The sequence below is a fragment of the Aegilops tauschii genome, chromosome 7 (genome assembly GCF_002575655.3).
Source record: "Aegilops tauschii subsp. strangulata cultivar AL8/78 chromosome 7, Aet v6.0, whole genome shotgun sequence".
In the NCBI taxonomy this organism is placed as follows: Eukaryota; Viridiplantae; Streptophyta; class Magnoliopsida; order Poales; family Poaceae; genus Aegilops; species Aegilops tauschii.
The window spans coordinates 477,187,412-477,215,259 of record NC_053041.3 but is presented as its reverse complement, the minus strand read 5'-3'; the positions used below and the strand labels follow the sequence as shown (position 1 = coordinate 477,215,259).

At 50.1% G+C, this 27,848-nt stretch overlaps 1 protein-coding gene across 1 annotated transcript; it reads right to left on the bottom strand.

Moving 5' to 3' along the window:
- Positions 1 to 419: 419 nt before the first annotated feature.
- On the bottom strand, positions 420 to 3,995 carry LOC109782589 (uncharacterized). Its single transcript, XM_020341209.4, has 5 exons — positions 3,376 to 3,995; positions 1,599 to 2,737; positions 1,125 to 1,507; positions 908 to 968; positions 420 to 813 (listed from the first exon to the last, which is right to left on the bottom strand). The coding sequence occupies exons 2-5, from the start codon at positions 2,673 to 2,675 to the stop codon at positions 682 to 684; spliced, it is 1,653 nt and encodes a 550-aa protein (XP_020196798.1). The 5' UTR covers positions 2,676 to 2,737; positions 3,376 to 3,995; the 3' UTR covers positions 420 to 681.
- Positions 3,996 to 27,848: the final 23,853 nt, after the last annotated feature.

Below are 27,848 nucleotides of genomic sequence, written 5' to 3'. Positions count from 1 at the left end.
AGTAAGTTTAGGTAGCTAAATTTGGTACGGTGCAATCAGCGTTGCCGGGTTTTAGATTAGGAAAGTAAATCAAGTGAGTCCGGTTATGACTTTGTGTCCGTATCACACTAGTTTTGGAGTCAGGTCATGCACCTATATATATGCACCACCTTGCGTCGTTTGTAATCACCAGAAAACGTGAAAAGTAATAAAGAAAATTACGAGGCACGACCCGTGCCTCTGGCCAACTTCGTGTGCGTGTGTTCTGGTCCCGGTGTTTGCGTGAGCGCCAACGCGATATCAAGTGCTACAGCTAGCTCTTATATGTCAAGGCGAGTTGCGCGTATACGACCAGTTAAGCTGCAGCGTGATCGTGTGTTCGTCCTTGGGAAATTTCCAACACAGCGTGCTTCTGCTCCTCTCCTGGGCAACTCGCAATCTTTCAAACCTCTCGATGTCATGAGCAATCAACGATCATGCGACAGTGGTTTTCGTTTAATCGCAACTCGCAGGCACCGGGTGGCAGCCATATGTACACGCAAGAGAACTACAGGTTACTACATAGATAGGGATGAGATGATGAGCAATGGGCAGAGAAACAGCAGGACCCATCAGTGGCCGGCCAGCAATGCTTGCACGGAAGCTCTGAAGAAAGCACAACGGCTAGGGCTCCGTGCAGTTCCAACCTCGGCCATCCCCTTCCTAGCCGACGACGTCTTTGCTGCTCTGATGCTCGGCGTCGCCGCGCCCCGAGCTCCTCTTGAGCTCCTCGTACATCTCCTCGATCATCGGCTTCCACAGCCGGACGCGCGCGTTGATGAACCAGTTGGAGACCTGGCAACGCAGCAACACACATTTTCATACCATGTTTTTCCAGCGAAATGGAGCTTCCATGGTGAAAAGTGAGCGTGGGATCTGTATTTTGTACCTGGCTCCTGCTCAGTCCGCTCCTCGCCGCCAGCATGTCCTTCTCGTGGTCTTTCGGGTACCTGGCATAAGGGATCAGAAAGATCGGTTCATCTTGCAGATAAATCTCTCAGTTGTGACCAGAAATATCATGTTCATTCAGTTAACAAAAAATGCTGAAATACTTCAGAGTCAAAACCATTGCCATTATCCAAGTCCAAAGCAGAGGTGAAACTTACGGGCGGAGGAAGTTCTCGAACATCCAGGCTTTGAGCACGGCGACGGACTTCTCCGGCAGGCCGCGCTGGGGCCGCCACGACTGCTGGTCGCCGCGCCGGAGCTGCTGCAGCGCCCAGTGCTTCTGGATGAAGGACGACTCCCAGCTCCGCTCCTTGTCCGCCAGCGACGACGGCTCCCCGTGCCCGCCGGACCTCTGCGCCACCGCCACGATCAGGCCCGTGATCCGCTTCCTCAGCCTCCGGTACACCGCGGAGAGCGCGCGCTGCGCGAACGGCGGCGGCGCGATGGCGCCGCCTCCGCCGCCCGGATGCGCCACCATGCTGCTGAACTTGGACGCCGTCGTCTGGATGTCGTCGAAGCACCGGTTGCACCTTTGATCCATCTGCATCCATCCAACAGGCTCTGCCATGAGATTGTTTTTTACTCTGGTAAAAACAGTCTGAAGTTGAGATGAAATTCAGGAGTTCGCTCACCAGCTGCAGCAGTTTCAGGAGATCGTTCCTCACCCTCTGAGCCTCCATCCACCTCCCGCCGTCGGCTGAGTGCTCGTCGGAGGGCAGCATCAGCTGGTTGGAGCTCACCGACGACGGCGTCCTCGCCGAGCAGCTCGAGGAGAGCAGGAGGCTCGCCTCGCTGCCAATGTCGCTGACTGAATCGTCAGTCATCTCGGCCACGTCCTTCAGCAGGCAGCCGGCGAACCCATTCAGCAGCTCCTGGGCAATGTGCGCGTATCCCGACCGCGGCAGCACCTGCGAGAAGTGCGGAGCCCTCGAGTACATCTGTGGGTACACGTGCCGCAGCTCGTAGTCGCCGGCACCGACCTCGCCGTAAGGAGGCAGATGGAACTGGCCGGCGCCGGCGTGAGCCCTGACGGCCTGAGGCTGCTGGTAGCCAAAGCCTTCGCTGTTCACATGGGTCAGGCCGGAGCAGCTCACCTCCGAGGACTGCTCCGGCATGCTCGCCATGGTGACCGAGGAAGACTGGGCACCTAGCCTGAGCGACAGGCCGCTCGCCGCGCCGGCGACCGCGTCCGGAAGGTCGCCGCCGCCGGAGAACGCCGTCAGGTAATACGGCTGGTGGGTCGAGGCAGCGCTCGGTCCGTCGTAGGGCCAGCCGCAGTGCGGCTCTCCCGTAATGAGCTTGGCCATCTTTGACGGCTGGGCGATGGTGACCTCCGCCGGCCCGTATTGGAAGAAGTCCGCCGAGCCGGAGGCGGAAGGGAGCATGGAGTGCACGGTGCTGCAGCTCTCGCCGGCGACGGCGTAGGCGTCGTCGTTCATCTCGTCCGTGGACATGCTCGCTTGGTGGCTGTCCCGCGAAGGAGCGGCGGACCACACGAGCTGGTTCGCCGGCGAAGTGACCATCACGGCGCTGCTGGCCATGAAATGCGCGGCCACCTCCGCGCCGCCGGAGCCGAAGCCCGCATCGTGCGGCATGCCTGGGTAGAAGAATGGCGCTTCGGAAGAACCGATCATGCCGCTGCCGCCGAAGAAACAAGTGGTCATGGCATCCAGCCCCAGCTGCTGCTGATAGGATGGATTGCTAGACATCTTGAGGCCTAGCTCCGTAGTCGCCAAAGGCCAAATCTTGCACACTACTAATTTTTAAAGACCTGAAGCAAAGCAGCAGTAGTATATGTGAGCCAAATAATTGGTGACATCAACGCCGCTGCTGAGGACACAGTTAACAGATTGTTCCTTCACAAAGTTGAAGATGCAAGGTGAGCTACTGTGCGCATTGTAGCAGGCAGCAATGCACACGAAATTGCACAGCACTGACCATAGGAGGAGGAAAAAGTTCACCTATTTTGTGGCAAGAACAGAAAAAACACCGCCTATTTGCTAGCCTTGGCGCAAAAATGCAGCCATCTAAAGCATAGCTGATCTAGAAAAAAGCCACCTAAAGCACACAGTAAAACAGGCTGTTTGTCCTGAAATTTCAAAATGGGGCGGCGCAAGAAAAGCGCCGGAATGAATGGAGAAAGGCTAGGGACATCAGTTAGTTACAGTAGCCAATCTCATAAGAAATTGTGCTTATCCAACTGCTCATTCAACATTCCCTTGAGGAAGCTTTTTCTTTTTCTACATTCAATCAACATGAGAACCAACAGCGCAAGCATTAGAGATCTTCCATTCCAAGCCGTACCACACAAAGAGACAATAATCGCAAAAACAAGAAGGAAATCATGTTGAAGAACCAAAGTGGGAACAGCCGAGGAAGCCTTCGGGAGCTAGGGATCAGTAGCCGAACCTTAAACAATCATGGAGAGAGAAAGCACCGGCGACGGCGACGGCCTATGAACCGCCAACCACCCCTCCGTCCTACCTCAAGTGGCTCCTCTCCTACAGAGGTTTCAACTGGAATGGCTAGCTAGCGTGGGCGAGTGGGGCAGCAGAGCTTTCCAAGCACCGCAGGAGAGGAGATGATCAGCGAGAGGAGGAAGAAGATGAAGCTGGAGCTAGAATACGGACCCTAAAATGGAAACGAGAGCATTTCCTGATATCACGGCTGCAATGCGGATGGGCTGCAGCTCGTGACGACGACCCTGAGGCGATCTCTCTATCTCCCCTCTGTTTCTACTTTGCAGTACTACTTAGCAGGCGAGAAAGAAGCTGGGGAGCAATTGGGAGAGGCCATGGAGGGTGGTTTTATCAGGCTCGGAAACCAGCACGAGGAGGAAGAAAAATGGAGATGCCCACTTGGATGGCAGGCCCCTCTGATTGATGATCTCGGCACTGATCATGAGAGATCTTGGGCGGCAGGAGGACGCTCTCTCTCTCTCTCTCTCTCTCTCTCTATCTCTCTCTCTCTCATGCACACACGCACGCAAGCCACCAGGAACAGAGACGAGAGGGGCCCTACGCTGCTCTGCTCTGCTCCAGGAGGGGGGCAGCGGCGTTTTAATGCATACCAAAAACTGAAAGTTGCTGATGCCCATACGTAGCAAAGCAGGGAAAAGGACGGGGCATGGGGGCTCCTTTGCTTGGATCATGGAGGGAAGGGTGTAGAAGAACAGTGCTATCCAACATGTGGTGATGGATTCAGTTTGCTTATTTTATGGGGGTTTATCGCCTCATGATTGATTGATTGTGGTGTTTCAATCCCCATGCACCTGAGTAGATTATTAGTAGTAATATATAAAATGCATCATCTCATGAATGTCTGTTTTTTTTTTTGCGACTATCTCATGAATGTCTGTTAAGTAACCAACAACATACGCCTAGCCGCTAGCAATCTATCGTGCTAGTACCACAGTGGTGGTATCCGTGTGTATCATTCGCTCATTCATTCACTCATTCATTCATTCCCTCCCTGAGATGAGTGCACTGTTTATACATAGCATGCATGTGGCTTCTGGCAATTGTGGCAAAGGAACAATTCTTCTTTCTAAGCACGAGCAGGCGCCACTTGCTCTCGTCCGCTACAGTGCCTCTGCTGCCCCCCTTGCGGCCAGGCTGCATGCAGCAGCGAGTGAGTGCTCACCTTTCACCCTTGTTTCAGCAAATGCAAGCAAGCAGAGTATGCAGGGCCATGGCAGGGGCAGGGGGTGAGACCGTGAGAGTGAGGAGAACAGGCCAAGGCGATGCGTCCAAACGCTCCTTGGCAGCAGGGAGGGTGTGGGGGAGGACGCAACAGCGGCAGCCTACAGTGCCGCAGATGCGCGCGCGCATGCATGCATGCATGCGAGATCAATCAGCAGCGTGCATGATTTTGAAGATCCAGCATGGAGGAACACCACGAGAAACCATGGGGGAGAGAGAGAGAGCTGGGTGGCTTTTTCAAGGACAAGTATCTGTTTGGTTTTTGCTGTAAGCAATGTACGCATACTACTCATCATCTGCATCTACGTCTGCTGCTGCTCTAGCTGTGGCTGTGCGGGCAGATGCAAATGATCAAGCTAGGCGGCCAAAAGATCTGGCGGGAATCTCTGTGCAAGGCTAGCTGTTGCTCTTGGCAGGCAGGCTCAGCTAGAGGCTAGAATTGCCCTCAAACAAAAGGACCACTGCTACTGCTCAGGGATCCCACCCTCTACCACCTGAAACAAGCTAGGAGTAGTAGTAGGAGTACATGGTATTTATTGAGGACCTGCCTATTGTTTCCATGGTGGTATTGGACACCCAGTATCCCAATTCAAAGTTTGCAACTCTGGAGACAACATATCCTGGTATAAATCAAGATTCTCAAGTTACTCAGGGGTGTCATATATTGATTAATGGCAATTTTCTCAAATAAAATTGACAAAGGGAGCGCTAAATGTAGCTTCTGCAGTCGGGATGATTCAATTCGAAGCCTTTTTTATTGTCATTTTGCTAGAGCAATGACCCGCAAATTTGCTCTGGCATCCGTCCGCGGACAGGGGCAGACCAGTCCATGGACACGGATGCGGAAGCCGGCCATCAACGCTGTCCGCATACATTTCAAGTTGCGTTTCAACTAACCAGATGAAATTCATGCAAACCTGGCGGATTTTCATGTAAACCGGATGAAATTCATTATATTTGGAACATTTTTTTATTAAAAAAGGCAGCCCGACGCTAAACCTATCCTACGGCGGCGTCCATTGTCCACTTCCTTTGTACTCCGCATCCGCGACGACGTCTTTCATCTGTCGTCTCCATGAACGGCGGCGGGGTTCAGACCCATAAAGCGAAGGTGCGGTCTTCGACGAGTAAAAGTAGAACTTGGAGACGGACCGGCCCACTAGGGACACAATGCCCTGCCGCCTCTCATGCCCTACTCATTCTTGGAGGAGTCCGCGATCTGTCCGTCGCCGTCGCCGGTGGACATGAGGTCGATGATGGACGTGGACGGTCCATCACTGTCCACCTGCCACGTGCGCCCTCGAAAGTTGGACTGCGGCGTGTAGGAGGCGCGGCTGGCAGAGTTGCAGTCCTGGACCGCCTGCGTCACCAGCACGTGTGCGGCCGCGTCGGCGTCCGACTACGCTGACTCTGCGTTGCAAAAGGTGCCTTGAGCGCGCACGGCCTCGTAGAGCGTCCGCTGCTCCACCATGAAGTTCGGGTTCTCCAAGGCCATGGCGGCCACGGCCGCCTCGCTTGCGCGCTCGCCCTAGATTTGGCCCTGCACCTGCCGGAGCTGCTCAAGGAGGAACAATTTGTACCTCTGCTCCTCCTGCGCCTGCCGAAACGTCGACATAGGAGCCGGCGCAGGTTGCTGGTCCTCCGCCATGACGGCGTCGTAGTGCGCCTACGCCTGCTCCATGGCCAGGTCGGCATGCACCAGCGCAGGGTCCGGCGTCGCATCATTGTTGGAGCCCGAGGGGCTTGGCGCCGGGCAGCAATGCATGCAGGCGAGGGGGAGGGTTTTTGGTGGTCCAATGCGGCTAGGAGCGGACGTGGCAGCGCTTCGGATGCCTGCAAAGCCCCCTAGTTTGTCTCCAATTTGCGGGAAAAGTGCGCCCAGACCGCCGAGCGAAGCGATACATGACTGTGTTGGATGGCGAACATGTCCGGACCACGTGGTCCGAACGTATGTGGCCGGTTTGAGGGTCCGCGTTGGATATGCCCTAAATGTATGCTTATGGTTTGGGAGCACCCAACTTGGGCCTATTTCTTGTCTGAAGTGATTTTCGGCCTCTTAACGACACGCAGTCTTCGTGGATAAATTTTAGCCCAGCCTGATTATCGGCTAGTTAAAGGTCGTGATATAGTTGGCTCTAATTATGGCCCGCTTGCATCGGGTCCTGCTTACAACCCATAATGTGATTGGCCTAACCAAGGTCCGAGATAAATTTTGGCATGTTAATGGCCCATCATGTAATTGGGCCAATCATGGGCCAAGGTATATTTCAGCCTGTTGTCGGCCCGTATATTGTTCGGCACAATTCAGGCCCAATCTACTTTTTAGCCTGTTAAAAGCCCTTGGTATTTTCTGGCCCAACTAAGGCCGACGGTTTACTCGGCCTGTTAGAGGCCCGAAACTACTAGTGTGTCAGTTTACGTTTAGGCGTGCTAATTGCCCGAGATGATTGTGGGCCCACATTTCGGCCCACATATAGCGAGTTGCGGGCCAGCTTGCTTGATACCATAGCTTTTTTTATATACCAATGTTTTGGCCCGTTGGCCTCCGTCGAAGCTTACGACCTTTTCAGAGAGTGACGATAGCATATATAGTAAATAAATTACAGCATCCTGACTAAGAATAACCCTAGACTATACGATAAAGAAATTATGGCATATTACATCCACTGGGCATCAAAGTTCGCCACTAGTGATAATAAAGCGCAACCGGGCAGCAGATTACATACACTCGACATGAAAGTCGTCACTAGTGCAAATAAACACGCCGACAAAATAATATACATAACCAACAACACTTCAAGAAAGGTTAGCCCTGCTCGAGAGCTGCAGCGCAAGCAGCTGAGCAAGTTGATGAGACCGCACTTGTTTGATGCTTGTATCCCCCAACTGATGCTGCATAGCATCAATGGACACACTGGTCTTCTCGTTGATCTTCCATAGAGATTGGAGTTCCAGTAGGGGTTGAGCAGAACCATGTCTTTCTGCTTGAAATTAAGACTGAAGAAGTCTAACAGATTCAGGAGGCGACTTCATCGAGCTCGTGCCACTGCTATTAGCTAGTAACTTCAACACTACATCAAGACATGACTTTGGGGTTGTGCTATCTCCAAGATGTGTCGCCTTCTTCCTTGCAGTATATGTTAGAGAGACAAGCAATGGGGTTGTCTCATTATTATTGTGGCAGTTCTTCCTAGCGTTAAAGGTATCACTCTGAAAGGGAAACAAGCAGACAGATGACAGGTTTTGCACAGCATCAGTGCCGACAATTCATCCCATTTCTTATTGGCAAATAAAGAGACATAATTTAAAATAGCATTAACATAATATGGCATTGTTCATAGTGAAGACATGGCAGGAAATGTCATTGTGTAGGAGTGGCCAGCTTCACCATACCACTGGATTACAGATCAAGAACACAAGTATACATGTAGTGTTAGAGAACGTATAAGAACCAATGGTCAGTGTACTGTCAATTTATCCCATTTCAGATTGGCAAATAAAAAGACATGCTTTAAATAGCATTAACATAATATGGCATTGCTCATAGTTAAGACATAGCAGAATATGACATTGTGCCGGAGTGGGTAGTTTCACCACACCACTGGATTATAGAACAAGAACACAAGCATACATGCAGTGCAGAAGAAGATCCCTTTCTCTGTTTAGTTTGGTTTACATGGTATGAATAAAGAACTTGGTTGTACAACTAAAAACTAAAAATGAGAAGGACAAAGTTATGTTTATGAACTTCTTCATAATAAACTTTAAACATGCAATTTGATGCAAATGCCAAAAATAAACAGCAGTTGCAGTCATGCCTATCCAAATATACACAACAAAGTTTGAAGGCTTGAGAAGGACAAACTTACTTTAGTAGTGAAGACCGGCTCTATAGGTTTACCACAGAATCTTCTTCATGAGCATTGTCCTTATTCTACATTTTGTTAAGAGTAAATATAGATGTGATAATATAGGGAAAAATGGAGAATATTTAAGATAAGATGCAGAGTGGTGTTACATAATCAACTAGATATAAATATAAGTATAACGATACAGGCAAAAGGTAATGACAAGAGTAATGTGGAGCTAAACTTCTTCACTGGCATTGGTTATATCCAACATTTTGGTAAGAGTAAATATAGATCTGATGTGTAGAAATTGGAGGGTAAGGGAAAATAAGCTGCACAATGATGGTACATGAACAACTAGTTGTCAATATAAGTACATTGTTAAAGGACAACATGTACTTACAAGAACAATGCAGAGCTAAACTTCTTCATAAGCATTGGGTTTATCCTACGTTAATGTAAGCATTCATATAGATATGATAATTTGAAGCAAACATTGGATAAGCAAGCTATCATGCACACTGGAGTCACATAATCAACCAGGTATGAATGTAAGTAGAGTGATACAGGACAACAGGTACTAACAAGAGCAAAGCATCGAGCATCATAGTTGTGATATCTTGTCGTCCATTTCAAACCGGTATTCTTCCTTAAGCAGTTTTCCTACAAAAGAGATCTGTAAGGCACATGCGGAAATGTAGAAGTTCAAATTATCATGTGATATATCATAGATAGTACCTCATCCTGGGAACGAGACCATCGCATAACAAGGTTTTTCCATTAAGTGTCTTGTAAATTTACAACATGAGACTTCACCGAAATTCCATTTATAGACTTGCCATCAAAGTGTGTTTTCCTCAGGTAACACCGTTACTACTGAACACGTCCTTGAAAAGCGCAAGCATGCTTTGCTTTTCATGACTATCAGATTGACCCTCGCCTACTTAGAAGAATGTAATGTAAATCATTGATGTGTTCAATTAGCAGAAAACAAGACAATAATCACCATGAATAATAGCACTTACACGTAAGTGGGATAGTAAGATGTGAAAATGGTATTTGCCTTCATTATAAACTTACCATGATGGGAAGATACGCACGTGGCTCCTAACAACATTAAAAGCATTGTCTTTTAAACTAGGAATAAGTAGAATGGGGTTCCAATATGTGGGAATCGGGCCTCTGTAGTTGGGATAGGTCTTCAGTGTCGGTGTCAAAACTGGCAGACCTCGGGGTAGGGGGTCCCGAGCTGTAGATCTTGGATCGAGGGCAACAAGAACGAAGGAGACGATGTTTACCCAGGTTCGGGCCCTCTCGATGGAGGTAAAACCCTACATCCTGCTCTTGTTTATATTGATGAAGATGTATCAAGTACATAGTTGATCTACCTCAAGATCGTAATGTGTGGTCTAACTTTAGGGCTAGGTGAATGGTTTTGTCGCGATGTCCCCTCTACGAGCTAAACACTATGGCTTATAAACACACCAATGAGGGTATCTAGGGTTACAAGGTTGGTGGCTAGAAGCTAGGCGGCGACAGAGATCCTGGAGTATACGTCAAGTCTTCAAGAGAAACAGTCTTGATCACTTCTCCTTCGTGCGGCCTCCAGAGTCCATCTTGACCATGAATGAGGAGTCGTCGGACCGATCCGAAGAGCAATGGGCCGAATGGGTTAGTACCCCCTTATCCAGGACACCGTCAGTAGCCCCTGAATGAGTCTTCGATGCCGAGGACAATTCCTACTAGACTTTGGATACGGAGTCTTCGGCTCGACAGGCAAGTTCCTCTCTAAGGAGTATTCGAATTCCATTGGCCCTGCCAGGTGGACCCGTACTCACCGCACGTGGCTCCCGTCCCTAACCTTGGCAACCACATTTTTATGGGGAAGCGAGTCACTTTATGGTGAAACATCGAAGCGTCGGTCTCCTCCCCTTTATATTCATAGGTTAGCCGTGCCAATTTACCACACCGGCCCAACTCTTCTTTTCCAAACCAATCGCACTAGCATTTTCTTCTCTCGAGTCCATCCTCCAGAGCTCCCATGGAGAGCGATGCGGGCTCCTCCAGGTGCCCCCATGGGCCCGTCAGAGGTGATTTCGGCAGCTGTGCAATTTCACGCCTTCATCTGGAGCGTTTAGCCAAGCAAGGTTATCTACCAGATTCAAATCTGACCGCGACCCATGCAAGATTTACATCCACGAATGGTCAAGTATATGCAGAGAATCACCCGTCCCCTCGAGAGGGCGAGAGGGTGTGCTTTATCTCTTTTCTACTACGTGGATTAGGATTCCCTATTCACCCCTTCCTCCGGGTCTGCTAGAGTTTTGCGGGCTGCAGCTCCATCACCTCACCCCAACGCTATCCTCCATATCACGGGGTACGTTGCCCTCTGCGATATGCACCTGGGATGTGAGGCACACTTTGAGTTGTGGCGGAGATACTTCTGCATAATGCCCTATTCTCCCGCTGAGAAGTTATACGAGGTCGGGGCAGCCGAGGTTTGTCGAATCGAGGGGACGGAATACTCACCCGGCTCACCTCAGGAGGATACCGACGTCTGGCCGACCGAATGGTTTTACATGGACGACGTCCCCCTCATGGAGCCAGTCCGGTCAGGACTCCCCTTATTTTCTATGGAGCCTCCAAAGAGGCAATACAACTAGAGGGCCAAGAGCCCGGCCTCAGAAGAAAGTGCAGAGGTAACCAAACTGGCGGCCTACGTGACACAACTGACGTGCACTGACCTAACCATTATTGGCATAATGGCCACAACCATAAGCCGAAGAGTCTAACCACCTCAGAAGCGTTCCCACTTGTTATGTGAGTTTAATGGGACCGATGATTCCTCACAAACCATTCGGGGGATTTTCTATGACCAAGTGCCTTTCGGGACATCGCTGACTGGGATCTATCAAGGGATGGCGGAAGACTTCGCCCGGCGACAGTTCTGTGATGGGCTGTCTTATTACAAGCCCGCTGAAATAGTAAGTTCACCCCATAATCCCCTACTTTCTTCAAGTCGACATTAGCATCTAACCCACCACACACCGGCTCTTCAAACAGAGGTGGAGGCATTGGCTTGAAGGTGTGAGCTGTCTGGCGGCCGAGCCAGAGCTGCACTCCCGAGCAGAGGGTCCCCTTTTCAATGAGGATGAAGATCTAGCTCTTATTTACGAAGGGAGAAAGTTCTTCCTGGAGAGCCTTGATGGCTCAAGAGTTGCTGTCACCCCCGACATGCCGGGACGAGGCCCGCTTCATCAGGAATGCCCCTTCCTCTAATCAAAAGAGAGCCCCTCTTTCTCCAGCCCCTAGCCGTCTGACTTGTCCTCCAAAGGGGCAGTACTCTAAACGCTCACGCAGAGAAGCAACTTTGCAAAAAAGGCCCCCACAAGAGGCACAAGAAGCCCATGCCGAGGTCACAGAGGTGGGAGAAAGTGCTCCTTCGGTCACCAGGTAAGTTTTGATTGCTGCCCGTGCAACAGATATTTCAGTTTTTTGAACTTACTCGATCATCTTGCAGATAACCCTCAGCAACAAGTGTGGGAGTCGACGGAGCCGCGACCCTGATCAGGGAGGCAGAAGTTCATGCCCCTGCGGGGATTACGTCCGAACCCTCGACCTAAGGATTCGGCGACCAGCTCAGCCACCCCCTCCGAGATCCAATGTGCCACGAATTACTGTCAGCGGAAAGCTTCTTTAAGGAATCCGGTGTTCTCATATCAGGAGTTCAATGATTTAAGTGTGGTGGATTCTTATCTCAGGGCAGCCCGAGGTGCCATCAACCGATCGTTGGATGTCTTGTTGCATGGTTTGCTGGTAAGGATTTACCTAACTCTTGGGATTTCAGGATTTCATATATTTGTTCGAGGACAAACATGACTACCCATTACGGTAGCAGCCCCTAAGGCTTGGTATGGGCCCCTGGGACTGTGCCAAGGCTTCAATAATGATCAGTGTCTGCTTGCCTTTTAATAGGAGGCGTGATTGAAGAATAAGCAGCTGACCGAGGCGCTGGCCCAAACGAAGGGCAAACTGGATACCGCTCTGACCGAGGTGGAGGAGGTGAAGAAATTCACTAGGGAGGCGCACGGTAAGCACTCCGACTAGATCCTATCTGTGCTATAAAGGAAATGATGTAGTACTAATGCCCAAATGCCTTGTAGCAGCGGAAGCTCTAGGTCATCTTGAGAGAGACCTGAAACAGGCCCGCAAAGATTTTTTGTATGCAGAGTCGCAGCGCCAAGCGAGCCACCATGTGGCTAGTCAAAGGGTGGAGAATGTTAATTCACTGAGGGCTGAAAACGCTCAACAAGCCCAGGAGACTAAGAGCTTGAAGTCTTAGCTTTCTGCCGCCGAATCAAAGAATTGGCAAACTGGTGACATGATTTTTGGTATGTCATGTTTTCCGAAGAATATGTCTTTCATGTAGTACTGCCGAGGTGATGATTAGACTAACATCACCCATGTGTCCGCTTCTTTGACTAGTTTACCGCCTGATGCCTGAGGTCCAATGCCTGGGGAGATGGCGAATAATCTTTCCGTGGTGCATGAAAGTGCACGGAAATCGATGAAAGACGTCTGCTAGGCTTTATGGCCCGAGGTGGAGCAGATCCCTGAAGACATGGCGGTTCTGGCTGAACAACTGAAAAGAGATCGACGCCCACTCTAGGTGTGGAAAGTATACGCCTGCTGAGAAGGTGCAAGGGAGGCATGGGCCATGGTAAAAACCCATTCACTGGCTTAAAGACGACGAGGTTGGCCGAGGTAGGACCCATGGGGCATGACAGGGAAGAAATCCCAACCAACCATGCGTACGAAAGTGTAATGCCTGCAGCGCGATTGTCAAAGAAAGGTTGCGCGCTGGACACCTTAACAGACGGGCTAGACTATGCGTAATTTGTTTTTTTATGACTTATGTATCAAAGTACGTTATGTCAATTCTCTATCCGTGAATCCAAACTCTGTCAGCCAGCCGTCGGCTTCCACCTCCTCGGCCAACGACCGAGGAGTGTCCCTTACTACTAGCCGAAGTGATCGGACCAGATGCTTCGGGTGACAAGGCAATCAGGCTAGGTGGCTCAAAAGACAAGAGGGTAACGAATGGTTATGTTATATTACTATTTAACGTAAGAAACATCTTCTGAGGAAAATAGTTCTTCCAACAGTTCCTTTCCTTGGGTTTTTGTGTCGAACACATAGGTCCGAAGACGGGTGACCTCAGGGTTAAAGCCCCTAGTCGAGGTTTGAAAAGACCTCCTTCCACATTATCCCTATGTCAAGGCTGACCGATTTGAACCATAAGACTGCTAGCTTTCGGCTTTGTCCGTCTGAGGTACTATGCTGGTTGATCCGGGAGTAATGATCACATCGGTGCTCCCTTTGCCCCCTAGCCGAAATATCAGGAACGTAAGGGGAAAACACAGGAGCCGGGCAACCTAGCTTGGCCATATCTTAGGTCGAATTGATGCATATCATGGCTTTAAAGACAATAGTTCAGAAGAGGTGGAACCATGCGCGTTTTGAAAAGAACATGCTTTATTGAGCCTCCAAGATAATTTCAAGAATGGTCCAAGGTGTAAAAACAAGGAAAAAGAGAAAATACAAGGAAGGAAAAGGTGTAAGTTTATATACATCGGCAGTGTGCAGGGCGTCCGCCGTAGAAGCTTCAGAGTAGCGTCGCGTTCCAGAGGTTGGGCTCTAGGCGGTCGTCCTATGGATCTCTAATTCGATAGGTTGCTCCAATTAGCACTCGCTTGATGATGAATGGACCATCCCATTTAGGTGAGAGTTTGTGCTTTTGCTTTTTGGGATGTAATCTCATGACGAGGTCCCCGATGTTGAAGTCCTTTGCGTGGACCTCTCCGCCGTGATAGCGTCGGGTCTACTACTGGTATATAGTTGATCGTGCCCGTGCAACATCGCGCTCTTCTTCAAGAGCGTCTAAGGCATCCTGCCGATCAAGCTTGGCCTCTAACTCTTCATACATGCGTACCCGAGGTGCGTCGTGTATGAGGTCGCAGGGCAGGACTGCCTCGGTGCCTTACACCATAAAAAATAGTGTGTACCCAGTGGATCTGTTTGGTGTAGTACGCAAGCCCCATATGACGGAATCAAGTTCGTCGACCCACTTGCAGTCTGCTTTCTTAAGGGAGCGCACGAGCCGTGGCTTGATACCGCTAAGGATTAGTTCATTGGCTCGCTCCACTTGACCATTTGACTATGGGTGGTAGACTGATGCATAGTCGAGCTTAGTGCCCATTTTCTTGTACCATGCCTTGACCTCCTTTGCCATGAAGTTTGTCCTGTTGTTCATGACCAGACTGTGCGGGATGCCAAAGCAATGTACTACCCCAGAAATAAATCCAATGACTTGGGCAGCTTTGGCCGAGGTAACTGGCTTTGCTTCGATCCATTTGGTAAATTTATCTACCATTACGAGTATATATTTGTTTTTGTGGGCTCCACCTTTTAGCGGCCTGACCATGTCTAGCCTCAAGACCGCAAAAGGCCAGGTAATAGGGATGGTACGAAGGGTCGTCAAAGGCATGTGGCTTTGCTTGGCAAAGACTTGGCAACCTGGGCAACACTGAACCAACGTCGAGACGTCGGCGCCCGCAGTCGGCCAATAGAAGCCGGTTCGGAAAGCCTTGCTTACCAGGGTCCGAGCAGCAGCATGATATCTGCTCATGCCGGAGTGTATCTCCTAGAGTAGGAGTCTTCCTTCTTCCTAGTATATGCATTGCTGGAGGATGCCCATGGTGCTCATTTTATATAGTTCCCCTTCATGAACCTTGTAGGCTATAGATTGCCTTATGATCCGACGTGCGTCAGTTTGGTTGTCGAGCTCTTTCGAAGCAGGTACGTGAGGAACGGCTCGGTCCATGGTGCGACCATTGCCATGACTTCGTGTGCGGATGCAATTTCCTGGACCGCTGAGCCGCCTATCATGCCTTCGTCGTCTTCGGGCGGGGTGTGTTGCCCGACATCGTTTAACTGTAACGTCTAAACCCTAAGCCTTTGTCCACTTTGATTGAGAACAATAATGAATCTATGGATGTGAATTTTGTTGGATGGAACAATTTAGGTAATAACGCATATCGAGGTAATTTCAACCCTAGGCCGCTTCCTAGTAATTCCTCTAATAATTATGGTAATTCCTACAACAATTATTATGGAAATTATAATAAAATACCCTATGATCTTGAGAACAATATTAAAGATTTCATTAATTTTCAAAAAGTTTTCAATACATGGTTGAAGAAAAATTGCTCAAGATTGATGATTTGGCTAGGAAGTTTGATAGGATTTCTCATGAGATTGATTCTTTAAAGATTAGATCTATGCCACCTAAGATTATTATTAATGAATCTCTAAAATCTATTCAAGTTTCTATTAATGAAAGTAGAGAATGGACCACTAGGATGCGTGCTAAGAGAGATTGGTTTGTAAAAGCATATTCTTCTAGTTTAGGTGAAAATAATGATGAAGATCTTAAAGTGATTGGTGTGGCTCCTATTGAATCATTGTTTTCTAATATAAATCTGTATAAAGATGGGACTGGAGATGAGTCAACTTTAGCTAGAAGGCATCCCAACAATTTGGAGTTTATAGATCTTAATGAAAAAAATGATAAAAGTGGGATTAGAGAGGTGAAAATTTGAAGTAGCGATGAACCCATTCTTCTCGATTTCAAGGACTTTAATTATAATAATTATTCCTTGATAGATTGTATTTCCTTTTTGCAATCCATGCTCAATTCACCTCATGCTTATAATCAAAATAAAGCTTTTACTAAGCATATCGTTGATGCTATGCTAAAATCTTTTGAAGAAAAACTTAAGTTGGAAGTTTCTATCCCTAGAAAGCTTTATGATGAGTGGGAACCTACTATTAATGTTAGATGGGAAAGTAGGGATTGCATGTATCGACAATTGATTCATTGTGTGCATGAGCACATATATAGGTACAAGGGTGTCCGGCCTCTACTTGTCTCCCAAGGAATACAAATATACGGGGGAGAGAGGAGGCACAGAGGTACAAAATATAGACCCTAGTACTATACATGTGCACCGAAAACGTCTACTCAACACCCCCCACTAGAGATGGCAATGGGTACCCATTACCCGTGCACCCTGCGGGTAAAAACCCTATTAGGGTAAGGGTATGGGACAAAAATTTACTCATGGGTACTTAAATGGAGAAATATCATACCCATCAGGTAGAGAGGGTACGGGTATGGGATCGTATAACCCATGCCCGCATACCCATGTACCCATCTAAAATGTTGACAAGTGGGTTTCCTTTAATATTCTAATGTATTAACTCCCTCCTAATCGCACTAGGTAAAAACTCTAATGTGGAGTTAAATTATCTCTATAATTCGTCGTGAATTTTTGAACTTAAAGTGTATGACTATGTGTTGTTATTTATAATTATGTGTTGTTGTTTAACATTTTCATGGGTTGCTTTTTGGGCAAGTTTTTTTTGAGAATGTGTTTTGTACATTGTTGTTTATGTGTTATTAATAATTTATGTTTATATGTTGCTTTTCACAACTATTTTCTACTCAATTTGATCTGTAGTAAATGTGGGCATTTTTACCCGCGGGTACTGAGGGAGTCCTAGATTAAGGGGTCCTCGGGCATCAGGACTATGGTATCTGGGCCGGACTGATGGGCTGTGAAGATACAAGACCGAAGACTCTCTCCCATGTCCGGATAGGACTCTCCTTGGCGTCCTGATATGAAGATTCCTTTCTCTGTAACCGACTTTGTACGACCCTAGTCCCCTCCGGTGTCTATATAAACCGGAGGGCTTAGTCCGTAGGGGCAAGAATCATAATCATAGTCATACAGGCTAGACTTTTAGGATTTTAGCCATTACGATCTCGAGGTAGATCAACTCTTGTAATACTCATATTCATCAAGATCAATCAAGCAAGAAGTAGGGTATTACCTCCATAGAGAGGACCCGAACCTGGGTAAACATCGTGTCCCCCGTCTTCTGTTACCATCGACCTTAGACGCACAGTTCGGGACCCCCTACCCGAGATCTGCTGGTTTTGACACCGACATTGGTGCTTTCATTGAGAGTTCCGCTGCGTCGTCGTCCAGAGGTTTGATGGCCCCGTCAATCATCTACAACAATGTAGTCTAGGGAGAAGTCTTCCTCCCCAGACAGATCTTCGTATTTGGCGGCTTCGCACTGCGGGCCAACTCGCTTGGCCATCTAAAACAGATCGACAGCTACGCCCCTAGCCATCAGGTTAGATTTGGAAGCTTGAACTACATCGTGAATATCCGTGGAGACTTGATCTTCGACGGATTCAAGACCGCGGCAGCCGCTCCCTGTCACCGCGATGAACATGACTTAAATCTGTCATCGGACCATACCCATGCGATAGCGCCTGTAACTGCTCTGGCCCTAGATCCAGAGCAGATCGCGCCATCCGAGGACGTGAGGCTCAACCCCGCCACGGAAGCCGCAGACTCAGCGGCGTCGGAGCCGCACACAGACCCAACCTCGAGTGAGATCTGTGTCACCGGAACCTCAGACTCATTTCCGGCCAAGGGTTCTGAACCATGTGCGTCCGTGCACGTCGAGCTTGATCAGGCATCAATCGTCGAATTCAGCTTCGCGGACATCTTCCGGCACTCGCCTTTAGGCGATGTGCTAAACTCATTAAAAACACTCTCCTTAGCGGGGGACTCGTAGCCGAATTATATTCGGTTCGAACCGGAGGCTGATGACGGAGAATTCCGCTTCCCACCCCCCGCCCACTTCATAGCCACTGTCGAGGACCTAACCGACATGCTCGATTACGGCTCCGAAGACATCGACGGTATGGATGACGATGCCGGAGAAGAGGAGGCCCAAAACCCGTCGTTTACCAGACGTTGGATGGCCACTTATTTGTATGACGTATACATGGTGGACACACCTAAAGAGAACAATGGTGACAACGAGAAGGATCCAGTCGAGGATAAACCTCCTGAGATATAGCCAAAATGCCGACGTCAGCGACGCCGCTCTAAGTCACGCCGTGGAAAAGACAGCGATACCGGCACAAGAGAAAACAATACTCCGGACGATGCCGAAGACAATGAAGACCCATTGAGGCAACTTCCGAACAGGACGAACAGGAAGACGGGCAAGTTAGCCCTTATGAATAGGCCACACACGAAGACTCGGAGGACAGCAATTATCTTCCGCTCTCCGAGGATGAGGTGAGCCTCGGCAACGAGGATTTTATCGTGCCTGAGGAACCTCTCGAACAGGAGCGCTTTAAGCGCCGGCTAATAGCCACTGCAAGGAGCCTGAAAAAGAAGCAACAACAACTTCAAGATGATCAAGATCTGCTCAACGATAGATGGACTGATGTCCTGACAGCCGAGGAATACGGCCTCAAGCGTCCAGCCAAAAGTTACCCGAAGCGCAAATTGCTACCTCAGTTTGATGATGAGGCGCTGGAGCCCGTACCATCATCGCACAATGCGGCTGATCGACCACCACGTGGTCGGGATAAAGCGGCAACTCAAGCCGAACACCAGCCCGCCCCACCTCACCGTAAAGGCAGAGATAAAGCAGCTCGGGGACATACATACGACCTGCGGCAGGACTTGGACAGTAGAGCAGGTCAGAACAGATCGATCTATGGATCACGGGGACGCGCCCCGACTCGCGACAACGGCTACCTAGCCAGACACAACAATCATACTCACGCCCGGGCCGAGAACCGCAGACGGACTCCATCCGAGCTACGTCGCGACATGGCCCGATACAGAGGCGCCGCACACCCCCTTTGCTTCACTGGCGAAGTAATGGAGCACGAATTCCCAGAAGGGTTTAAACCCGTAAACATCGAATCATATGATGGTACAACAGACCCCGCGGTATGGATCGAGGATTTTCTCCTTCACATTCATATGGCTCGCGCCGATGATCTCCATGCCATCAAATACCTCCCACTAAAACTCAAAGGACCAGCCCGACAATGGTTAAACAGTCTGCCCGAAAACTCCATCGGCAGCTGGGAGGACTTGGAAGAGGCCTTCCTTGACAACTTCCAAGGCACATATGTTCGACCTCCGGATGCCGCCGACTTAAGTCACATAATTGAACAGCCCGGAGAGTCAGCCAAGAAACTCTGGACTAGGTTCTTAACCAAAAAGAACCAGATCGTCGACTGTCCGGATGCCGAAGCCCTGGCGGCCTTTAAACACAGCATCCGGGACGAATGGCTCGCCTGACACCTCGGCCAAGAAAAGCCGAAGTCCATGGCAGCCCTTACGGCACTTATGACCCGCTTTTGCGCGGGCGAAGATAGCCGGCTAGCCCGTAGCAATAACAATGCAAGCGAACCTGGCACTCCGGAAGCCAGAAATAGCAACGACAAGCCCCGACGCAACAGACACAAGCATCGACAACGGTGATAATACCGACGACACGGCGGTCAATGCCGGATTCAGTGGCACCAAGTCCGGCCAGCGGAAGAAGCCATTCAAAAGGAACAATTCGGGCTCATCCAGCTTGGACCGCATACTCGATCGCCCATGCCAGATACACGGCACCCCCGACAAACCAGCCGATCATACCAACAGAGAATGTTGGGTTTTTAAACAGGCCGGCAAGTTAAATGCCGAGAACAAGGAGAAGGGGTCGCAAATCAAGGACGATGATGAGGAGCCCCGTCCACCGAACACAGGGGGGCAGAAGAAGTTTCCCCCTCAGGTCAAAACGGTGAACATGATATACGCTACCCACATCCCCAAGAGGGAGCGCAAGCGCGCGCTCAGGGACGTCTGCACGATGGAGCCAGTCGCCCCAAAGTTCAACCCATGGTCTTCCTGTCCAATCACTTTCGATCGCAGGGACCATCCGACCAGTATCCATCATGGCGGTTCAGCCGCACTGGTCCTCGACCCAATCATTGATGGATTCCACCTCACGCGAGTCCTCATGGACGGTGGTGGCAGCCAGAACCTGCTCTATCAGGATACAACGCGCAAAATGGGCATTAATCCCTCAAGAATTAAGCCCACAAAGACTACCTTTAAAGGAGTCATACCAGGTGTAGAGGCCCGTTGTACGGGCTCAATCACACTAGAGTTTGTCTTCGGATCCCCGGACAACTTCCAAAGCGAAGAGCTGATCTTCGATATCGTCCCCTTACGCAGTGGCTATCACGCATTGCTTGGACGAACCGCATTTGCTCGATTCAACGCGGTGCCACACTACGCTTATCTCAAGCTCAAGATGCCCGGACCACGCGGCGTCATAACAGTCAATGGAAACACGGAACGCTCCCTCCATACCGAGGAGCACACCGCTTCTTTAGCAGCAGAAGTACAGAGCGGCCTTCTCAAGCAGAACCTTAATTCGGCGGCCGAGCTCCCAGACACTGTCAAACGAGTCCGGACTACTCTGCAGCAGGACAGCCCAGCTCATCAAGAACTCGACTAGCAATTCAGCCTCCGTCCCAGTCCAGAACAAGCGGCGGTGTTCGTACCGCGCGTACATAACTACGCACTCAAAATACCATGGACATAGACGGAGGCTTAACCACATTGTGACCCATAATACGGCTCGACCCCTCCCTGGACACACATACTTCCACTTTTTTTTATCCTTTTCAGGTTTCTTTTCCACAGGCTTTTTTGACAACCTGATCATCGGTCCTCTCGATAGGATAGATACACGAAGATGGCAAGAAGCACTGACGTATAAGGGAATTTCTAGGTGGTCTCTTTAACGATCACTCTACCTGTTTTCAGGACCCGCACGCAGCTCTCCCTTGGTTGTGGCATGTTAAATAACCCTGTTGCTTATTGCACCACTTGTACAAATACGATTTGATGTATTAATCAAACTATAACGGAAACAGTTTGCGGCCCAGCTTTTGCGGCACTAGCTTACTACCCCCTTTTTTTTGATATTCTTATCAAATGGCACCCGTACATTTTGGTATGCCTTAAATCTGCCAGGGGCTTCATTGCGACCCATAATACGGCAACAAAGTCCGAACACTTTTTACAGTATAGTTCGGCACCCTGAATTTAGCATTATATGCATTGGCTCCGAATCATGTCTTTGGTCAATAGTTGGGTTGCCCGGCTCCTGTGCTTACTACCTTACGTTCCGCTATATCGGCTAGGGTAGTAAAGGGAGAACTACTGCGATTGTGTCCTGGTTTATCCGGATGAGCACCTCAGTAGAGAAAGCCGAAAACAGATTGTCATGATGCGGCGAGAGCCGGTCAGCTCTTCGGAGGTCTCAAATCTCTAGCGATTTTTTCCGCATTACGCGATGAATCGGCTCTTGCTCGATCAGGTGTTTACAGCACCCTAGTTCGGATACTAGGGGCTGCGCCTAAATTTTCATTGTCAAACTCCTATGGCTAAGGGGGGTTGATAAAGCCACATAGTCCGATTGCCTGGTTCGTTGCGCTAAACACCTCCTTCAAGGACCAAACAATTGGATCAAGAGTGTTTAGATTCCATCCCGAACACCCCCGTACTACCTACGTGGGGGCTGAAGCCGACGACTGGCCAACTCTCAAAATTTCATACACACGGCTGCACAGGAGGTAAAATATTAACAAGCATTATATTACACAACCGAACTTGTTTTAGAATACAGGGCGAGATAACATAAATGTATTCATTCAAAGATTACATCTTTTGCACATTGCTCCGCTACAAGGCGGGATCCCTCCAGGACATCACTAAAATATCGCTCGGGCGTGCGGTGCTCCTTGCCCTCGGGCGGTCCCTCGGTCGCGAGCTTGAAGGCATTCATCTTCGCCCACTGTACCTTGACACGGGCGAAGGCCATCCGCGCACCATCGATACAGACCGACTGCTTGATGGTGTCAAGCCGGGGGCAGGCACTGACCAGCCGCTTCACAAGCCCGAAGTAGCTGCTGGGTATGGCTTCGGCAGGCCACGACCGGATTATCAAGTCCTTCATGGCCAGTTCGGCCACCCTATTCAGTTCGACCAGCTGTTTTAGCTGATCGCTAAAGGGCACCGGATGTTCTGGCGCAAGGTATTGTGACCAGAACAGCTTCTCCGTTGAACTCCCTTCTTCGGCTCGGAAGAATTCCACAGTGTTAGAAACACTGTGCGGCAAATCCGCAAACGCCCCTGGAGAACTCCAAATCCAGGTTAGTAAGAGATACCTCTTCTTCACATACTTGCTTGCGTACTAAAAGCCTTACCCGCCGCGATTTTCTTGGCCTCCTGGATTTCCTGGAGGGTGCCCCGGGCTTCAACCCGGGCCTCCTCCGCGCTTTGGCGAGCCTTGGCGAGTTCGGTATCTTGAGCTGAAACATCGCGCTCCAAGGACTCGCATTTCTTCACGGCATCTTGGAGCTCTTGCTGGACCTCATCGAGCCTGGCCTCATGCTTTTCATGGGCGGCTTGTTCCTTGGCAGCTTTCTCCTCGGCCTCGGCCAGCGCCTTTTTAAGGACCTCGACCTCGGTAGCCGCTCCTACAAATATCATGGCGCTATGGTCAATACACATCATTCATTCTTTCTGAATATACAACAGGTCACCACATACCTTGCTTGTCCTCCAGCTGCCTCTTTACAAGGCCGAGCTCTTCTTCGGCCCTCTCCAGACTCTGCTTTAGTCCGGGGACCTCGGTTAGTTTCCTGCAAAAATTACTTGATCCTCTGTCCGGCTTTTCTTTCCGAACACCGGACAGTGTCTCAGGGGCTACTGTCTATACTATGAATTTCTTTTTTGTGACACTTACCTCAAAGCCGGCCAGCAGGCTGGTGCAGGCTTCGGTTAGTCCGCTCTTAACGGACTGAACCTTCTCAACCACCGTACCCATAAGGATACGGTGTTCCTCCACAATGGAAGCGCCTCGTAGCGCTTCCAGCAGATTATCCGGTGCCTCTGGATGGATAGAGGTCACCGGCGAAACAGGCGCACCTCCTCCCTTCGAAGGAGGCTGCTTGCTTGATTCCGGAGCCGTGTAGGTCTTCGGAATGGTATCCGGCTGGGGGCCGAATTGGATATGGCCCCCATCGCCAGTCTCCATGGGGGTTTTCTCCCCCAGGTGTCCGGCGGTCGAGGGGTCACCCTCTGGCACCACCCTGACGGCCTCAGGAACCTCTCCCTGGCCTGGGAAGGTCCTTCGGGACAACACCTGGGCGTCGCCCTTGGCCTTTGGAGAGTAAGCTGTCGGCGGTGACTCGCTGGCCATCGCCTTTGAATCCAGCGAACCCCCTGATGAGGATCACAGGGAGCTGTCGTGGGCCGGACTGCAATTGCATAATTCAACATGTTAAAACTATGAAGTAGAGAGGCCGGATATATGGACGCATCAGGGTTTTTTAGTACTCATGATGCGGCCAGGGGCTTGTTTCGGGGGCGCGGCTTTGGGCTGCTGTCAACGTCCCACGCGGAGTTATCCGCAAGGAAGCCCTTCCCCCTCTTGGACGCCTCTGCCTCCAGATGTGTGGAGGCCGCTCTCTTCTTCCTTCTCCCCTAAGGGGGAGAGCTGCTTTCTTCCTCCTCCTCGTCATCGTCTTCGATGGCGGAGGAGTGAGTCTCATTGTCTTCGGACGTCATGTCCGAAGCTCCTTTGCGGCGGGGGCCACTCCGGACCCCCTTGGCCTTCTTCTCCGGCGCCTGGTAGGGCGCCGGAACCAGCATCTTAGTTAGAAGCGGAATTGTTGGTTCCTCGGGCAGTGGAGCCGGACACCAAATCTGCTCCGCCTTCTTTGTCCAGCCCTGAAAAAATAAATAGTGAGGTTTAGATATCTTCCCTGACTAAGCAAGTAAAGTATGCACCTTGAAGCGTGAAATACTTACCGCACTGGCGGGATGGGCCAGGGCGTGCCCGCGGTCCTCGGTGGTCTCCGGCGGTGTCTCGTTGCCCTTGAAGAGCACCTTCCAGATATCTTCGTGCGTGGTTCCGAAGAGCCATTCCAAGGTTTGGTGCTCGTCCAGATTGAATTCCCATAAATGGCAAGCCCGACTCTGGCATGGGAGGATCCGTTGAACTAGCATCACCTGGATCACGTTGACGAGCTTGATGTTTTTGTCCACCATGCTTTGGATCCATGTTTGCAGCACTGTCAGCTCGTCCGACGAAGACCAATTCGGGCCCTTCTCTAGCCAGGAGGTGCGCCATATTGGAGCTCCGGACTTGAATTCGGGAGCCACGGCCCAGGTGGCATCGCGGGGCTTTGTGATATAGAACCACTGTTTCTGCCACTCTTTGATGGTCTCCACAAAAGTACCTTTGGGCCATGTGACATTGGGCATCTTGCTCACCATGGCACCTCCGCACTCTGCGTGTTGGCCATCCACCACCTTCGGCTTCACGTTGAAGATCTTAAGCCACAGTCCAAAGTGAGGTGGAATGTGGAGGAAGGCCTCGCACACGACAATGAATGCCGAGATGTTGAGGAAGGAGTTTGGGGCTAGATCGTGGAAATCTAGCCCGTAATAGAACATGAGTCCACGGACGAAAGGGTGGAGAGGAAACCCTAACCCGCGGACGAAGTGGGGGATGAACACCACCCTTTCATTAGGTTTCGGTGTGGGGACGATTTGCCCCTTGGCCAGAAGCCGATGGGCGATTTCTTTCGCCAGGTACCCGGCCTCCCAAAGCTTGGTGATGTCCTTCTCCTTGACGGAGGAGGCCATCCACTTGCCTTGCTCTCCAGATCCGGACATGGTCAAGTGCTTTATCGAGGCGGAAAAGATGAGGACTTGGGCGCTGGAGCTCGATAATGGGAGGGAAGAGAGAGAGAGAGAAGGCGTGGGTGAAAGAAGGGAATCCTTATCTCCTTATAAAGGCAGCGAATATCAAGTGCCTCCCCACTTGCCAGTTCCCAAGGGCCGTGCAGACGGCACGGTTGGATTACCCACGCCCGTATTGATGAGAATCCTGCAATAAGGGGACACGATCTCTGCTTTGACAAGGCGTGCCAATGAGATCGCATCTCGAAGCGGCAGGCCGAAAAACGGTTCGAAATAATAACCGGGTGATGACGTGGTATCACGTTACAAAAAGTTGACAGCGGATTGGACTCGTGAAATATTATACTCTCTGCGGTTGTGCATGGTGCTCGTTTTGCAGAGCCGGACACGGTCGTTGTGTCCGAAGACTGTGTTGGAGTATTCGGAGAAGGAACCCGCCTTGCAATGTCGAAGACAATTTGCACACCGGACACATGTCATTGAAGCGTGGTTCAGGGGCTACTGAGGGAGTCCTCGATTAAGGGGTCCTCGGGCACCCGGACTATGGTATGTGGGCCGGACTGATGGGCTGTGAAGATACAAGACCGAAGACTCTCTCCAATGTCCGGATAGGACTCTCCTTGGCGTCCTGATATGAAGATTCCTTTCTCTGTAACCGACTTTGTACGACCCTAGTCCCCTCCAGTGTCTATATAAACCAGAGGGCTTAGTCCGTAGGGGCAAGGATCATAATCATAGTCATACAGGCTAGACTTTTAGGGTTTTAGCCATTACGGTCTCGAGGTAGATCAACTCTTGTAATACTCATATTCATCAAGATCAATCAATCAGGAAGTAGGGAATTACCTCCATAGAGAGGGCCCGAACCTGGGTAAACATCGTGTCCCCCGTGTCCTGTTACCATCGACCTTAGACGCACAGTTCGGGACCCCCTACCCGAGATCCGCCGGTTTTGACACCGACAAGTACCCATATACCCTGTTGGGTGACGGGTATGGGAAAAAGTTGTACCCTTGACGGGTATGGGTATGGGTGATAGGTAAGTTTAGGGTGGACGGGTAAGGGTATGGGAAGGCTCCACCCGTACCCATACCCTGCGGGTGCCATCCCTACCCCCCACAGTCAAAGCGTCGCCGTAGACGCAGAGGCTGGACCGAAACTCCTCGAAGGCAGAAGTCAGTAGTCCCTTATGAAGGAAATATGCCCTAGAGGCAATAATAAAGTTATTATTTATTTCCTTATTTCATGATAAAATGTTTATTATTCATGCTAGAATTGTATTAACCGGAAACATAATACATGTGTGAATACATAGACAAACATAGTGTCACTAGTATGCCTCTACTTGACTAGCTCATGAATCAAAGATGGTTATGTTTCCTAACCATAGACATGAGTTGTTATTTGATTAACGGGATCACATCATTAGGAGAATGATGTGATTGACTTGACCCATTCCGTTAGCTTAGCACACGATCGTTTAGTATTCTGCTATTGCTTTCTTCATGACTTATACATGTTCCTATGACAATGAGATTATGCAACTCCCGTTTACCGAAGGAACACTTTGTGCGCTACCAAACGTCACAACGTAACTGGGTGATTATAAAGGTGCTCTACAGGTGTCTCCGAAGGTACTTGTTGGGTTGGCGTATTTCGATATTAGGATTTGTCACTCCGATTGTCGGAGAGGTATCTCTGGGCCCACTCGGTAATGCACATCACTATAAGCCTTGCAAGCATTGTAACTAATGAGTTAGTTGCGGAATGATGTATTACGGAACGAGTAAAGAACTTGCCGGTAACGAGATTGAACTAGGTATTGAGATACCAACGATCGAATCTCGGGCAAGTAACATACTGATGACAAAGGGAACAACGTATGCTGTTATGCGGTCTGACCGATAAAGATCTTCGTAGAATATGTGGGAGCCAATATGAGCATCCAGGTTCCGGTATTGGTTATTGACCGGAGACGTGTCTCGGTCATGTCTACATAGTTCTCGAACCCGTAGGGTCCGCACGCTTAAAGTTTGATGACGGTTATATTATGAGTTTATGTGTTTTGATGTACCGAAGGTTGTTCGGAGTCCCGGATGTGATCTCAGACATGACGAGGAGTCTCGAAATGGTCGAGACGTAAAGATCGATATATTGGACGACTTTGTTTTGACACCGGAAAAGTTCCGGAAGGTTTCGGACATTTATCGGAGTACCGGGGGTTACCGGAACCCCCCCGGGAACTAATGGGCCTTGTTGGGCCCTAGTGGAGAGAGAGGGGCCGGCCAGGGCAAGAGGCGCGCCCCCTCCCCTTGAGTCCGAATAGGACAAGGAAGGGGGGGGGCGGCGCCCCCCTTGCCTTTCCCCTCTCCCACTCCTTCCTTCCCCCTCCTTCTTGGACTAGGAAAGGCAGGGGGCAAACCTACTTGGAGTAGGTTTCCCCCTCCTAGGGCGCGCCACCCCCCTTGGTCGGCCCTCTCCTCCTCCCCCTTTATATACGGAGGAGGGGGGCACCCCATAGACACAACAATTGATCTCTTGATCTCTTAGCCGTGTGCGGTGCCCCCCTCCACGATATTCCACCTCGATCATATCGTAGCGGTGCTTAG

What these genes read in the sequence shown, in the direction of transcription:
- LOC109782589 (XM_020341209.4), bottom strand. Translation starts at nt 2,675, where the DNA reads ATGTCTAGCAATCCATCCTATCAGCAGCAGCTGGGGCTGGATGCCATG. An exon ending in TCCTGAAACTGCTGCAGCTG is followed by an intron (nt 1,508 to 1,598) that starts GTGAGCGAACTC and finishes GGATGGATGCAG; the next exon opens with ATGGATCAAAGGTGCAACCG. An exon ending in GCGGACTGAGCAGGAGCCAG is followed by an intron (nt 814 to 907) that starts GTACAAAATACA and finishes CTGCGTTGCCAG; the next exon opens with GTCTCCAACTGGTTCATCAA.